Source organism: Haematobia irritans, chromosome 5, assembly GCF_050003625.1.
Source record: "Haematobia irritans isolate KBUSLIRL chromosome 5, ASM5000362v1, whole genome shotgun sequence".
Lineage (NCBI taxonomy): Eukaryota > Metazoa > Arthropoda > Insecta > Diptera > Muscidae > Haematobia > Haematobia irritans.
Window position 1 is genome coordinate 141,506,540 of NC_134401.1, and position 15,434 is coordinate 141,521,973.

Consider the following 15,434-nt stretch of genomic DNA (forward strand, 5'->3'; position numbering starts at 1 on the left):
ACTGATAAGTATGAATTGAGTCGGCTGCACTTGCCTGATCTTTGTTGGGCCAAAACTAACCTTGTTTGCCGTGGGAGGTCTCTCTCCTCCGGTGCTATGGGCGGCGGTCGGACTCCGAGAACAGGATTAACCTTGTAGCTTCTAACCGCTTCAGCTACAGTATCCTCATGAATCCTGTTCAGACCTGTATGGTATGCTGCCTGATCTAGAGGCTCTCTTTTGTAACGCTGGATCTCAGGCTCTAGAAGATGAAGATCAACCCTTACTTTCCTGGGTGGAGGTTGTCTATCCACAAGATGGTGATTCGGATGACAATTTCGATGGCAACCCAAGAGGTACTGCTTTGACAACATGTAGTTGTGTGGACGCACTGGGATGATCTTGGTCTCCGCATAAAGATGATACAGGGGTATACTGTGGAGACATCCTGTTGCGGTTCTAAGGTCAGCGTTCTGACGGGTCTGTATGTTATTCAACTGCTTGGGTTGTGGTAATAGTTACCGATGGTAAGGTATAGTTTTGTCCTCCGGAGCTTTCATGCTTTGTCCTGAAAAATCAGTGGATCGGTTTATATGGGGACTATATATAATTATAGACCCATATGGACCATTTTTTGCACAGTTATTAGAGGACATGTTCTAACATCGCGTATCAAATTTCAACCGGTTCCAATTTTTTCAAGAAGCTCTGGAACTCAAATCTGGGGATCTGTTTATATGGGGGCTACATATATAATTATTAACATCTTGTAGGAAAGTTTAACCGAAATGTATAAAATTTGCCCTTCTAAGAGGCTCAAAATATGACCATTTTGCATTCTTATCCGGCCGATGTCAATAATAACTGCTCACTCATGTCGATAGCTTCTTTCGTTCGGAAGTTGGAGTGTTTTCAACAGACGAATGGACAACGCTAGATCAACTCGGAATTTGACCACGACCCAAAATATATACATTATGGGGTCTGAGATTAATATTTCGATGTGTTCAAACGGAAATACAAAATTAGTATAACACCAAATATAAATAAATATATATTTTTTTAATTTTTAATTTATTATCTATAATATCATATTTTATAAAAATTTCTACATCCTCCGAAAAATTCTTTTAAAATATTTTTTTAGAAATTTGTTGTTATTTGTCCTTCACGGTAGAATTAAAAAAAAAAATAATTTGTTTCGAAAAAAGCGAAAATCAATGATAACCTCAAAAGAATTTCTTGCAAAGTAAGGATTAAATATTCCTATCCCTAGAAGACCATATATGGATCTACATTAAAAGTAATGATTTGAGAAGAACTTTAGCTTTCTTTGCTGGAACATATTCTTTGTGCCAAATACCAAAATTCAAGTAAACCGGTTACAAATTTCAGATCCTGGATAATTAAGTAGTCAAATCTTGGGGTCGGTTTATAACCGATCCATACATATATAGATCATTTTCTAATGGAAATTTCAGATCCTGGATAACTACGTAGTCAAATCTTGGGGTCGGTTTATATCCGATCCATACATATATAGATCATTTTCCAATGGAAATGTATAGAGTCAAAAAACATATATTAGTAAAAGGCCGTATCGTGATTATAAAATATCATTACAAATTTAAAATCTACATTGAAGGAAGAGTTTTCTTTTCCGAGGAACGAAATTGTAGACAAGCGAAGTTTACTTTTGACGGAATGAAAATTTTATTTAGAAGCAAATAAAAAATATTAGAGACAATCATTGCATCGCTTGCCATAAATTCAGGTTTATGGTCCTGAATGATAATAACTTTTGAGAAAGGAGAAATTTGTTTGTCTGAAATTTCGTTCCTGGGGAATATATGTTTTGGGTGTAGGATTTAAATTGTAATTGCCTGTAAAATCATTCTAAAAGAAATGACTTGAAATCAGCATTTGAATATTGTGAAAAATCTATTTTTAATTTGCAACATTTTATAATAAATTTATATAAATCAGGTATATACAGCAATAAGTTCGGCCGGGCCGAATCTTAATTATCCACCACCATGAATCAAATATAATAGTTTCCTTTGATGACAGATATTTTCTCAACCAGTAAGCTTCCCGAAGATAAATGTAAAGATTTTACCTATGAAGACTAAATCAGATTCTGAATTTATAAGAACCATTTTGAGTTTTAGAGGAATCATAAACATATCTTGTAAGTGTGCAAAAAAATGATGAAATAACGCCCTGATATGAAATCTTAAATCTGTAGATTTTTACTCCATTTATTTAAATTATTACGAGAAGTAAAATATGGAAATTTTACATTCAGTTTCAAGCAATTTTCATGATCAGGGCACCTTCTGTACCCTCAAGATCTGAAATCGGTCTATATGGGCTATACCAAAACATGGACCGATACTCACAATTTTCTGCACACCCCTTTATGATCCTAGAATAACACTAGATTTCAAATTTCAAGCAAATTGGATAAAAACTACGGATTCTAGAAGTCCAAGAAGTAATATCGGGAGATCGGTCTATATGGGCCTATATCAAAACATGGTGCTATAATCACTATTTTCGGCACATCGTTTTATAGTCCTAGAATACCCCTAGATTTCAAATTTCAGACAAATTGGATAGAAATTACGGATTCTAGAACCCCAAGAAATAAAATCGGGAGGTAGGTCTATATGGGGGCTATATCAAAACATGATCCGATAATCGCCATTTTCGGCACAACTCTATATGGTCATAGAATATCTATAGATTTCAAATTTCAGGCAAATTGGATAAAAACTACGGATTCTAGAAGCCCAAGACCCCAAATCGGGGGATTGGTTTATATGGGAGCTATATCAAAACCTGGACCGATATAGCCCATCTTCGAACTTGCGCTTCGTGCAGACCAAAGACGATTCTGTGACAAATTTCAGGACGATAGCTTCTATATTGAAGACTGTAGCGTAATTATAACAGACAGACGGCGAGACGGACATGGTTATATCGTCTTACAATTTCTCCCTGATCAAGAATATATATAAGTTATATAGTCGGAAATCGATATTTCGATGCGTTACGAACGGAATGACAAACTTATTATACCCCCCTCACCATTCTACGGTGGTGGGTATAACTAGGGAATATATTACTTAATTAATTTGCCGAATTGAATCCAACAATTCAAGAACGCTTTTTCTCAACATATATATTCTCTCATATATAAGGGGATATAATGAATTGTTGACCCTTTTAAGAAAATTTTGACCAAAAATCTGCAATGAAATAATAAAGAATTGTAGTTACTCTTCATTTTTAGAATATTAATAGCAAACCCTAGACCCCTCCCCAGCCCCTAGTTTTTAAGCTTAAAATTCAACACCTAGTGTATGGTAATTTAAAATCGTTTACAGAGCCAATATAAAATATATAAATAATAATATTTATAGCTTTTTAAATAAATTCCTTTAGTAATTATATTCTATTTTCATATAGTTTCCAATAAATTATTATTAATATTATTAATCTATTTTTACTAAAAAAAAACAATCACATTATAGGAAGTCAATGATAAATGGGATTGTATTGAACAAAATTATAGTTGGATCAATTCAAAAATTACCTTCGATCATGTAGGTATGGGTTATTTAGCCTTATTGCAAGTGGCCACATTTGAAGGATGGATGGAGGTAATGGCCGATGCTGTAGATGCCCGCGGTGTAGATTTGCAACCGCAACGTGAAGCCAATCTCTATGCCTATATCTATTTTGTCATATTCATTGTGTGTGGATCATTCTTTACACTTAATCTATTCATAGGAGTAATTATTGATAATTTCAATATGCTAAAAAAGAAGGTAAGTCATATGGATTCCATGGATGGTGTGAACGTATGTATTTTTTTATGTAATGATTTAAAGCAAAACTAAAAAAGAACTTTAAAATTGAACGTTGAGGCATCAAAAAACAGACAAGGTTTGAAATTTTATTTATGCTAAACAAACATGAAGATTTCATATAGATCTATCCAGTTAAAAAAAATGTGTTTATTATTATCTGATTCTATATATATTATTGCTCTTCTTCTGAGCAGATCAACCTAACTTGGGGTTTGTAAATTTTTTTCTTATAAAAACAAAATCGAATATTATTAAATTTTGAATTATATACCTCACTCGTTTTGATATGAGTTCTTTTTAGTAACACCACAAACCTATATTATTATTATTATTTATAAGTATTTTAATTATGGGAGCTATGTACAGTATTTGCATTAAGTGATTAGAGATTTTCAAATTTACTAAGACAACTTAATATTATTTGTTATTAATTATTAATAATTAATAAATCCGATTGAATGTTGATGTACAGTGGCGTGCAGAAATGAGTACATAATTAATTTTTTTCAATTCTAAACGAATAAAAAATCCGCAATAAAGAAACTCAAAATAATTTTAGTTTTCCTTTATTCCTTCTTTATTGCAAAAATCCGCAATAAAGAAACTCAAAATAATTTTAGTTTTCCTTTATTCCTTCTTCAATTCTAAATAAAACAACAAAAAAACTCAAAACAAAAAGTAAAGAATACAGAGAGATAAATAAATAAATATAACAAACAAAAAAAAAATCGCATGTAATCCATTTTGCACTTTTTGATGTACTCAGTATAAAACCAAAATATACCGTTAGATTTGTATTTTTTGTCTTTCTTTATGATCAGTAATACAACTTTGTGTTTAGAAACGTGTTTGCTAGTAAGAGTTAAAGCTTTATACTGCAATAATGTCGAGGACAATATAGTTTCCTTAACTAATAATGGGTCTTCATCGCGGAAAATAGCCAAGGAACTAAATATAAGTCAGTCTGTGGTCATTCGCGTCCAAAAAAGACGAAATCCTATACCCAAAGAGCAAACCAGAGGCAGCTGAAAACTGTTGACCGAAGCAGACGGTCGCCTTATGATGGCAGAAATGAGGCAGAACAAGTCCGTAACGTCGAAAAATACTACTTTTGCCATTGACACCATTCAACGACACCATGTTAAACAAACTGTGAAGCATGGTGGTGGAAGCATAATGGTTTGGGGCTGCTACACTTGTTGGCACATTGGCCCATTGCAGAAAATTGATGGTATAATGATGACGGAGGACTACCTCGCCATTTTGTAGACTCATGTTCTCGAGTTTGTTGGCAAAAGTGCCTATCCTGAAGATGAATTCGTATTTCAACAGGATGGTGATCCGAAGCATAGTGAAACAAGTATATACGGCCGTAAGTTCGGCCAGGCCGAATCTTATGTACCCTCCGCCATGGATTGCGTAGAAACTTCTGCCATCCACAAATTTCAACTCACTCGGATGAAATTTGCTTCTCCAAGAGGCTCCAAAACCAAATCTCGGGATCGGTTTATATGGGGGCTATAAATGATTATGGACTGATAGGAACCAATTCCTGCATGGTTGTTGGATACCATATACTAAGAATTTTGCTCTTCCAAAGTGCTCCGGAGGTCAAATCTGGGGATCGGTTTATATGGAGCCTATATATAATTATGGACCGATATAGACCAATTTTTGCATGGGTGTTTGAGGCAATATATTAACATCACGTACCAAATTTCAACTGATTCAGTTGAATGAATTTTGGTATTTCAAGAGGCTCCGGAGGTCAAATCTGGTGATCGGTTTATTTGGGGGCTATATATAATTATGGACGATATGGACCAATTTTTGCATGACCATTAGAGACCATATACTAACATCATGTACCAAATTTCAGCCGGATCGGATGAAAATTGTTTCTCTTAGAGGCTCTGCAAGCCAAATCGGGGGATCGTTTTATATGGGGGCTATATATAATTATGGACCGATATGGACCAGTTTTTGCATGGTCATATACTAACATCATGTACCAAATTTCAGCCGGATCGATGAAATTTGTTTCTCTTAGAGGCTATGCAAGCCAAATCGGGGGATCGGTTTATATGGGTGCTATATATAATTATGGACCGATGTGAACCAATTTTTGCATGGTTGTTAGAGACCATATACTAACACCATGTACCAAATTTCAGCTGGATCGGATGAAATTTGTTTCTCTTAGAGGCTATGCAAGCCAAATCGGGGGATCGGTTTATAAGGGGGCTATATATAATTATGGACCGATGTGGACCAATTTTTGCATAGTTGTTAGAGACAATATACTAACACCATGTATAGAATTTCAGCCGGATCGGATGAAATTTGCTTCTCTTAGAGGATCCACAAGCCAAATGTGGGAGTCCGTTTATATGGGGGCTATACGTAAAAGTGGTCCGATATGGCCCATCCGACCTACATCAATAACAACTACTTGTGCCAAGTTTCAAGTCGATAGCTTGTTTCGTTCGGAAGTTAGCGTGATTTCAACAGACGGACGGACGGACGGACATGCTCAGATCGACTCAGAATTTCACCACAATCCAGAATATATATACTTTATGGGGTCTTAGAGCAATATTTCGATGTGTTATGAATGGAATGACAAAGTTAATATACCCCCATCTTATGGTGGAGGGTATAAAAAAGTTATTGCACGATGTGGAGGACAATATAGTTTCCTTAACTAATAATGCGTCTTCATCGCGGAAAATAGCCAAGGAACTAAATATAAGTCAGTCTGTGGTCATTCGCGTCCAAAAAAGACGAAATCATACTCCCAAGGAGCAAATCAGAGGCTGCCGAAAACTGTTGACCGAAGCGGACGCTCGTCTTATGATGGCAGAAATGAGGCAGAATAAGTCCGTAACGCCGTAAAATACTACTGTTGCCAAAATTAAGCACGTGAGTGTATGGAGAGCAAGACGAGCGACTCCACAACATTGGTTATGTTTCAGCTGTAAAAAAAATAAACCTGCATTGTCTGAATAGAATCAACAGGCGCGAATGAAGTTTGCAAGAGAGCATAAAATTGGACGACAGATGACTGGAAACGTGTTATCTGTTCAGATGAATCAAAATTTAACCGTTTCCAATCGGACGGTAAACAATATTACTGGCGTCGTCTTGGTGATACCATTCAACGCCACCATGTTAAACAAACTGTGAAGCATGGTGGTGGAAGCGGTAATGGTTTGGGGCTGCCACACTTGTTGGAAAATTGATGGTATAATGATGAAGGAGGACTACCTCGCCATTTTGCAGACTCATGTTCCCGAGTTTGTTGGCAAAAGTGCCTATCCTGAAGATGAAGTCGTATTTCAACAGGATGGTGATCCGAAGCATAGTGGAAAAATGGCTTAGTGAGCAAAAATTTCAAGTGTTGAATTGGCCAACGCAAATCCCCAACCTCAACCCGATTGAGAATTTATGGTCAATCGTGGGAAGGCGGCTGGGATTATACAAATCAGCTCCATCAAAATTAGAAGACCTGTGGGAATGAGTACAGCTTGAATGGCAGAATATACCAGATGAAATTATACAGGAATTGGTTGAAAATATGCCAAAACGTATAAATATGGTATTAAAAAATAAAGGGATATGGACCAGGTATATGGACCAGGTACTAGAAAATGTTTCAACTGACACCGGTATAGAAAGTGCAAAATTGAGTATATGCGATTTTTTTATACCCTGCGCCACATTGTGGAACAGTATATTATAAGTTAGTGCATATGTTTGAAACGTCCAGAAGGAGATGAGATAAGGTGTGCAATAATGCTCAGGGTGGGTCTCTGAGTCGATCTAGCCATGTCCGTCCGTCCGTCTGTCTGTGAACACATTTTTCTGATCAAAGTCTAGGTCGCAGTTTAAGTCCAATCGTCTTCAAATTTGGCACAAGTTCCTGTTTTGGGTCAGAATAGAACGGTATTGATTTTGGAAGAAATCGGTTCAGATTAGATATAGCTCCCATATATATATATATATATATATATATATATATATATATATATATATATATATATATATATATATATATATATATATATATATATATATATTATATATATATATATATATATATATATATATATATATATATATATATATATATATATATATATATATATATATATATATATATATATATATATATATATATATATATATATATATATATATATATATATATATATATATATATATATATATATATATAATATATATATATATATATATATATATATATATATATATATATATATATATATATATATATATATATATATATATATATATATATATATATATATGGGAGCTATATCTAAATCCCCCCAGAAGCCAGAGTTTAAGCCCAATTTGGTTGAAATTTTGTACTAGGAGTACAACTAGTAGTGCAGTCGAGTGTGCTAAATTTTATTGAAATAGGTTCAGATTGAGATATAGCTCTCATATATATCTTTCGCCCGATATGGACTTATATGGCCCTAGAAGCCAGATTTTTTGCTCCGATTTAGTTGAAATTTTGCACTAGGAGAACAATTAGTAGTTTAGTTAAGTGTGCTAAATTTTATTGAAATCGGTTCAGATTTAGATATAGCTCTCATATATCTTTCGCCCGATATGGACTTATATGGCTCCAGAAGCCAGAGGTTTACGCCAATTTGCTTGAAAAGTTGCGCCAGGAGAACACTAAGTTCTATAGTCAGGTGTGCCAAATTTTATTGAAATCGGTTCAGATTGAGATATAGCTCTCATATATATCTTTCGCCTGATATGGTCTTATATGGCCCCAGAAGCCAGTGTTTTTGTCCAATTTTGCACTAGAAGTACAATTAGTAGTGTAGTCAAGTGTGCTAAATTTTATCGGTTCAGATTTAGATATAGCTTCCATATACATCTTTCGCCCGATTCTCGGTCATATGACCACAGAGGTCAAAGTTGTAGTCCGAAATTTTGCACAGGGAGTAGAATTAAAATGCTAAGTATGCATGTCAAATTTGGTTGAAATCGGTTCAGATTTCGACATAGCTTCCATATTTATGTTTTTCCGATTTGGAAAAAAATGGCCAAAATAACCACATTTTCCATATAAAATCGCCATTGCTAAGTCCAAAACTTTTAAAAGTGACTCAAATTTTCCTTTATTTCTAATACATATCTATCGACCGATCAATCATAAATACACTTTTGCGAAGTTGCCTCAAAATTGGTTCAGATTAAAATGTTTCCCATATTTTTTTTACTAACATAGTGTACCATCCCAGGGCATTAGTCGACTTAAATTTCAAGTCTATAGATTATAAATTTTCTTCATATAGAGTCAGATTTAAATGTATGTATTTGGAACAAAAACCTTTATATATAGCACCTAACACATTTGACGGATTTGATATAGTATCGAAAATGTTGATTTACAAAGTGGTGCAGGGTACACGCAAAGAAAAAAAAAGAACGTTTGGAAAACGTGTACCGAAAACGTTTTTCTTTTGTTAGAGTTTTTTGAATTGCTTCGAAAATTTTAAACTTTTATCACCAAAAAAATTCGTTTGTTAAAAAATTTTTATTTTTTCAATAACAAATGTTATTTTTGAAACAACAACACAGTCCATTTCGTTTATATCAAACACTGTTCTGGCTTTATACTACAATGTAATGTTGAACATTTTTTCGGAATCTTCCGAACATATCTGGAATATATGTTAAAAAAAAACTTTGGTCGAAGCAGGGATCGAACCCACGACCCTGGGCATGCAAGTCGGACGTAGCAACCACTGCTCCACGGTGCCAAACTAAATGTTTGTTTCTGTTAAATAAACTTTTTTTATTCGGTTCGTGGGCGCCACAAGCTATGCTATATAAATATAACTTATATGGATATTTATCTATTGATGACCATAACAGGTACATAGCTCAGTGGTTAGTGGGTTGGCTTACAAAGTGCATGGTAAAACAAATTTAAAATTTATAAAATCGTATAATTTCTTCTACATTGTTGGTAAAGGGTGATTTGTTAAGAGCTTGATAACTTTTTAAAAAAAAAAAAAAACGCATAAAATTTGCAAAATCTCATCGGTTCTTTATTTGAAACGTTAGATTGGTCCATGACGTTTACTTTTGAAGATAATTTCATTTAAATGTTGACCGCGGCTGCGTCTTAGGTGGTCCATTCGGAAAGTCCAATTTTGGGCAACTTTTTCGAGCATTTCGGCCGGAATAGCCCGAATTTCTTCGGAAATGTTGTCTTCCAAAGCTGGAATAGTTGCTGGCTTATTTCTGTAGACTTTAGACTTGACGTAGCCCCACAAAAAATAGTCTAAAGGCGTCAAATCGCATGATCTTGGTGGCCAACTTACCGGTCCATTTCTTGAGATGAATTGTTCTCCGAAGTTTTCCCTCAAAATGGCCATAGAATCGCGAGCTGTGTGGCATGTAGCGCCATCTTGTTGAAACCACATGTCAACCAAGTTCAGTTCTTCCATTTTTGGCAACAAAAAGTTTGTTAGCATCGAACGATAGCGATCGCCATTCACCGTAACGTTGCGTCCAACAGCATCTTTGAAAAAATACGGTCCAATGATTCCACCAGCGTACAAACCACACCAAACAGTGCATTTTTCGGGATGCATGGGCAGTTCTTGAACGGCTTCTGGTTGCTCTTCACTCCAAATGCGGCAATTTTGCTTATTTACGTAGCCATTCAACCAGAAATGAGCCTCATCGCTGAACAAAATTTGTCGATAAAAAAGCGGATTTTCTGCCAACTTTTCTAGGGCCCATTCACTGAAAATTCGACGTTGTGGCAGATCGTAAGTCTATTCATGATGAAATGTCAAAGCATACTGAGCATCTTTCTCTTTGACACCATGTCTGAAATCCCACGTGATCTGCCAAATACTAATGCATGAAAATCCTAACCTCAAAAGAATCACCCTTTATTATATGAAAAGGTGTTAAGAACTAAAAAACCTCGTGGATGTGAGAAAGATGTGAGGGAAAATGCAATTAGCAAGAAAACAATGTTTTTTGTTTGTCTTTATGAAATTATTTTTACATCCTGGAAAAGAATAAACGTTTATCACAAAAAGTATATACTTTTCTTCCAAATACACTTCCTTACAGCAAAAAGCAAATGAGAAACGAACTTTGTCTAAAATTTCGTTTGGGAGGAAAGAATTATTTTTTTTGCGTGTAGCCCCGCCCGACTTTAGACTTTCCTTACATGTTTTTTACTAACATAGTGTACCATCCCAGGGCATTAGTCGACTTAAATTTCAAGTCTATAGATTATAAATTTTTTCAGATAGAGTCAGATTTAAATGTATGTATTTGGGACAAAAATCTTTACATATAGCATCCAACACATTTGACGGATTTGATATAGTATCGAAAATGTGGATTTACAAAGTGGAGCAGGGTATAATATAGTCGGCCCGACCGACTTTAGACTTTTTACTTACTTGTTTTTTGTTACGTTTATTTATCTTTCTTAATTCTTTACTTTTTGTTTTGAGTTTTTGTTGTTTTATTTAGAATTGAAGAAGGAATAAAGAAATACATTTTAGTTTGAGTTTCTTTATTGCTGCTTTTTTATTCGTTTAGAATTGAAAAACAAGAAAAAAATAATTATGTACTCATTTCTGCACGCCATTGTATGCTTTTTGACCTTGTATTTATGTTCGCTATTGAATATTATAATTTCTTAAATCCTTAAAAAATCCAATTCCATTTCAATAAATCCACATATAATAATCAAATACTGTACTGCGCTTCGTATATGCAATCAATAAATTTACCTATAGAGATAAAAATATTTATAAAAAGAAATTACTCATATAAATGTGTATTTTTTTATATTTTTTACAACAAATATTTACATGTAAAATAAATCTAAATCAAAACGAACCACTGACATCTGTGTCTCTCTATGTATGTATAACTACTACTTCTACTACCACTATATCTGTGAATGTGTACATATGTGAAAATAAAATACAAAAAAAAAATCCATAAACCAACATCAAAAAACAATAATCCTGAACTCACACAACATGATTTGTAGTATGAAGGAGGAGTGTTGGAAATGTTTCTCACCGAATCGCAAAAACATTATTACACCGCCATGAAAAAGTTGGGACGAAAAAAACCACAGAAAGTCATTAAGCGACCAATAAATCATTTTTTAGCTATGTTTTATGATTTATCAAATTCCAGAAGGTATGACAATCGAAAACAAAAAGAGTAACGATTTTAATGCTAAAAACTATGATTTAATCCATAATTATTCAATACAACCACAAACTAACACCTAAACAAGTATAAGCCATCTTAGGCTGAGTACTCACACATAATTACAGTCAACAGCTTCTCTTTAGTTTAGCCATCATTTGAGATAATCATTTTCCTTGGTTGTTTTTTGGTTGGTTTTCCCTTAGTTTTTGTAAACACATCCAATTATTATTGTAAATAGTTTTCAACGAGATTACAACAACGAACGATACAACAGTGTTGACGACACGAAACAGCAACAAAACGAACCCGAAGCAGACCGAACCGCTAATCAACTTTCAAAGTGGTTTTCTTCTATAGATTGACTATTTTTACTAAAACCAAACAAAAAAAAAAAAAAAACTTAATATTAAAAAAAATAGTTTTATATTAGAAAATTTACTTTGTGTATCTAATATTACTAATGATAATGTCTATAACTATAACTATGATGTTGATGATGACAAAGAACGTTAAACGTTTGAAATACGTTTGATGTTTTAAAAGAATGATTTGGTGATTTGAAATTATTTGAACACTTGACTTCTCCTCATGAAATGATGAATTTTTTAATACAACATTTCCTATCTAATTATAGAGGGTGTTTTCAACTTTATAGCTTCTCGCCGCTGTTAAACTATAAAGTCTAAAGCATCGTAAATGAAAAAGTTTAACAGATGATGATTTTATTACACTTATCTCTTTTTTTTTCAAACAAGAAAAAGAAAAAAAAAAACACCTATCCCAATCCATTCGACCCTTTGTCAATATCACTTACTATCCGTATCTATTCCTATCTATCTCTCTCTTTCTGTCATTCTACTCTTTGATCTATCTTTACCAAAAAAAAAAAATGAAAAATCTTCATATGTGTCTGTGTCGATATCTTTCGTTTTTAATTGCGATGCAAATTAAGATTTTTTCGTTCGTTCAGTCTGTGTAGTGTAATGTTGTTGAAATGTTTGTAGTATTTTTAAAAAACGTTTTATTTTTGTTAGCTGTAAAACCAATTCCAATCTATGTATTATGGAATAACAACAGTTTTGTACATTGGAGTATAATAATATTAATAAAATTTTGCACTCAAGAACGCACGAACCGATTTCCACGGTTTTGCATTCGTTGGAAAGGCCCGAGACCTTTGTGAGGTTTATAGCAAAGAAAATTCAAAAAAAGTTTTAACGGAAAAGCGGGAATTTTTTTACATACAGCGCACATTACAAAAATTTATAATTTGAATTCATCGCAGTTGCTTTTGTTATAAAATAATTTTATTTTTTTTTCACAGGAAAAATGTTCGGAGAACGTAGAGAGTAATCCTGTGGTGATATCTGGTGGGAGAGGGGGATATCCCGCTTACCAGACTTTTTCACAATTGTGCCAAAGTTCTCCGATTTGGGTGAAATTTTCAAGGAAGATTACTTTATTTTTTTCGATATTTGGTCGCGAGGTGAACCACCCCTTTATACGGTTTTTGTTTAAAGTACAGTAAAAAAACAAAATTCTCTGATTTACTGGAAATTTACAGAGAAACGCCGTTAGGTTATGAATTTATTATGGGGTACCTGATTTTTTAATATTTGGTCGGGAAGGGGGACCTCTCCCTTGTCCCACTTTTTGAAAATTGTAACAAAATTATCCGATTTGCTTGAAATCTTCAGGGAAGGTTGAAAGGGTCGTGTAGGCAAAGAAACGCTACTTTAATTTCAATATTTGGTCGAGGAGGGGGGGCCTCCCCTTTGTCCGACTTTTTTTAAAGTACTGTGAAAAAAACTAAAATTTGTCGACTTAGTGAAATTTTACGGAGAACTTGGGGGAGATTATGAAATTTATATGAGGTAACAGGTTGGCTGATAAGTCCCCGGTCCAACAAAGAAAAACAAATTTTTTTGTCAAAATTCGTTTTTATTATTCAACATAGTTCCCTTCAAGAGCGATACAACGATTATAACGACCTTCCAATTTTTTGATACCATTTTGGTAGTACTCCTTCGGTTTTGCCTCAAAATAGGCCTCAGTTTCGGCGATCACCTCTTCCTTGCAGCCAAATTTTTTCCCTGCGAGCAACCTTTTGAGGTCTGAGAACAAGAAAAAGTCGCTGGGGGCCAGATCTGGAGAATACGGTGGGTGGGGAAGCAATTCGAAGCCTAATTCATGAATTTTTGCCATCGTTCTCAAAGGCTTGTGGCACGGTGCGTTGTCTTGGTGGAACAACACTTTTTTCTTCTTCATATGGGGCCGTTTTGCCGCGATTTCGACCTTCAAACGCTCCAATAACGCCATATAATAGTCACTGTTGGTGGTTTTCCCTTCTCAAGATAATCGATAAAAATTATTCCATGCGCATCCCAAAAAACAGAGGCTATTACTTTGCCAGCGGACTTTTGAGTCTTTCCACGCTTCGCAGATGGTTCACCGGTCGCTGTCCACTCAGCCGACTGTCGATTGGACTCAGGAGTGTAGTGATGGAGCCATGTTTCATCCATTGTCACATATCGACGGAAAAACTCGGGTGTATTACGAGTTAACAGCTGCAAACACAGCTCAGAATCACCAACACGTTGTTGTTTTTGGTCAAATGTGAGTTCACTCGGCACCCATTTTGCACAGAGCTTCCGCATATCCAAATATTGATGAATGATATGACCAACACGTTCCTTTGATATCTTTAAGGCCTCTGCTATCTCGATCAACTTCATTTTACGGTCATTCAAAATCATTTTGTGGACTTTTTTGATGTTTTCGTCGGTAACCACCTTTTTCGATCGTCCACTGCGTTCACCGTCCTCCGTGCTCATTTCACCACGCTTGAATTTTGCATACCAATCAATTATTGTTGATTTCCCTGGGGCAGAGTCCGGAAACTCATTATCAAGCCAAGTTTTTGCTTCCACCGTTTTTTTTTCCTTCAGAAAACACTGTTTTATCAAAACACGAAATTCCTTTTTTTCCATTTTTTTCACAACAAAAGTTGCTTCACAAAAGACGCTCTATGTCACAAACTAATTGACTTACAGACGTCAAATTTTGACACGAATCATTTGAAGGTTGTTACTATATAAAAATAATATGCATTTAATACTAGCGACGCCATCTATGTGTCAGACCGGGGACTTATCAGCCAACCTGTTATATGAGACCTCATTTCTCCTCAAGTACATACCGTGAAACAAGTAAACTTTTCGACTTGAAACTAATGGATATCAGATTTTGTGATATTCGGAAGGAAAGAGGAGCCTCCCCTTTTCCTGCTGTTTAAAAATTGGGCTTAAAAATTGTTTGAGATTTTCT

General features: G+C 34.6%; 1 protein-coding gene across 1 annotated transcript in view; it reads left to right on the forward strand.

Moving 5' to 3' along the window:
* NaCP60E (Na channel protein 60E) overlaps positions 1 to 15,434 on the forward strand; it is a 424,396-nt gene that overhangs the window by 387,776 nt on the left and 21,186 nt on the right. Inside the window, exons 19-20 of the mRNA XM_075308943.1 lie at positions 3,523 to 3,815; positions 11,938 to 12,092. Coding sequence (XP_075165058.1) covers positions 3,523 to 3,815; positions 11,938 to 12,092 — 448 coding nt within the window. The remainder of the gene's footprint in view (positions 1 to 3,522; positions 3,816 to 11,937; positions 12,093 to 15,434) is intronic.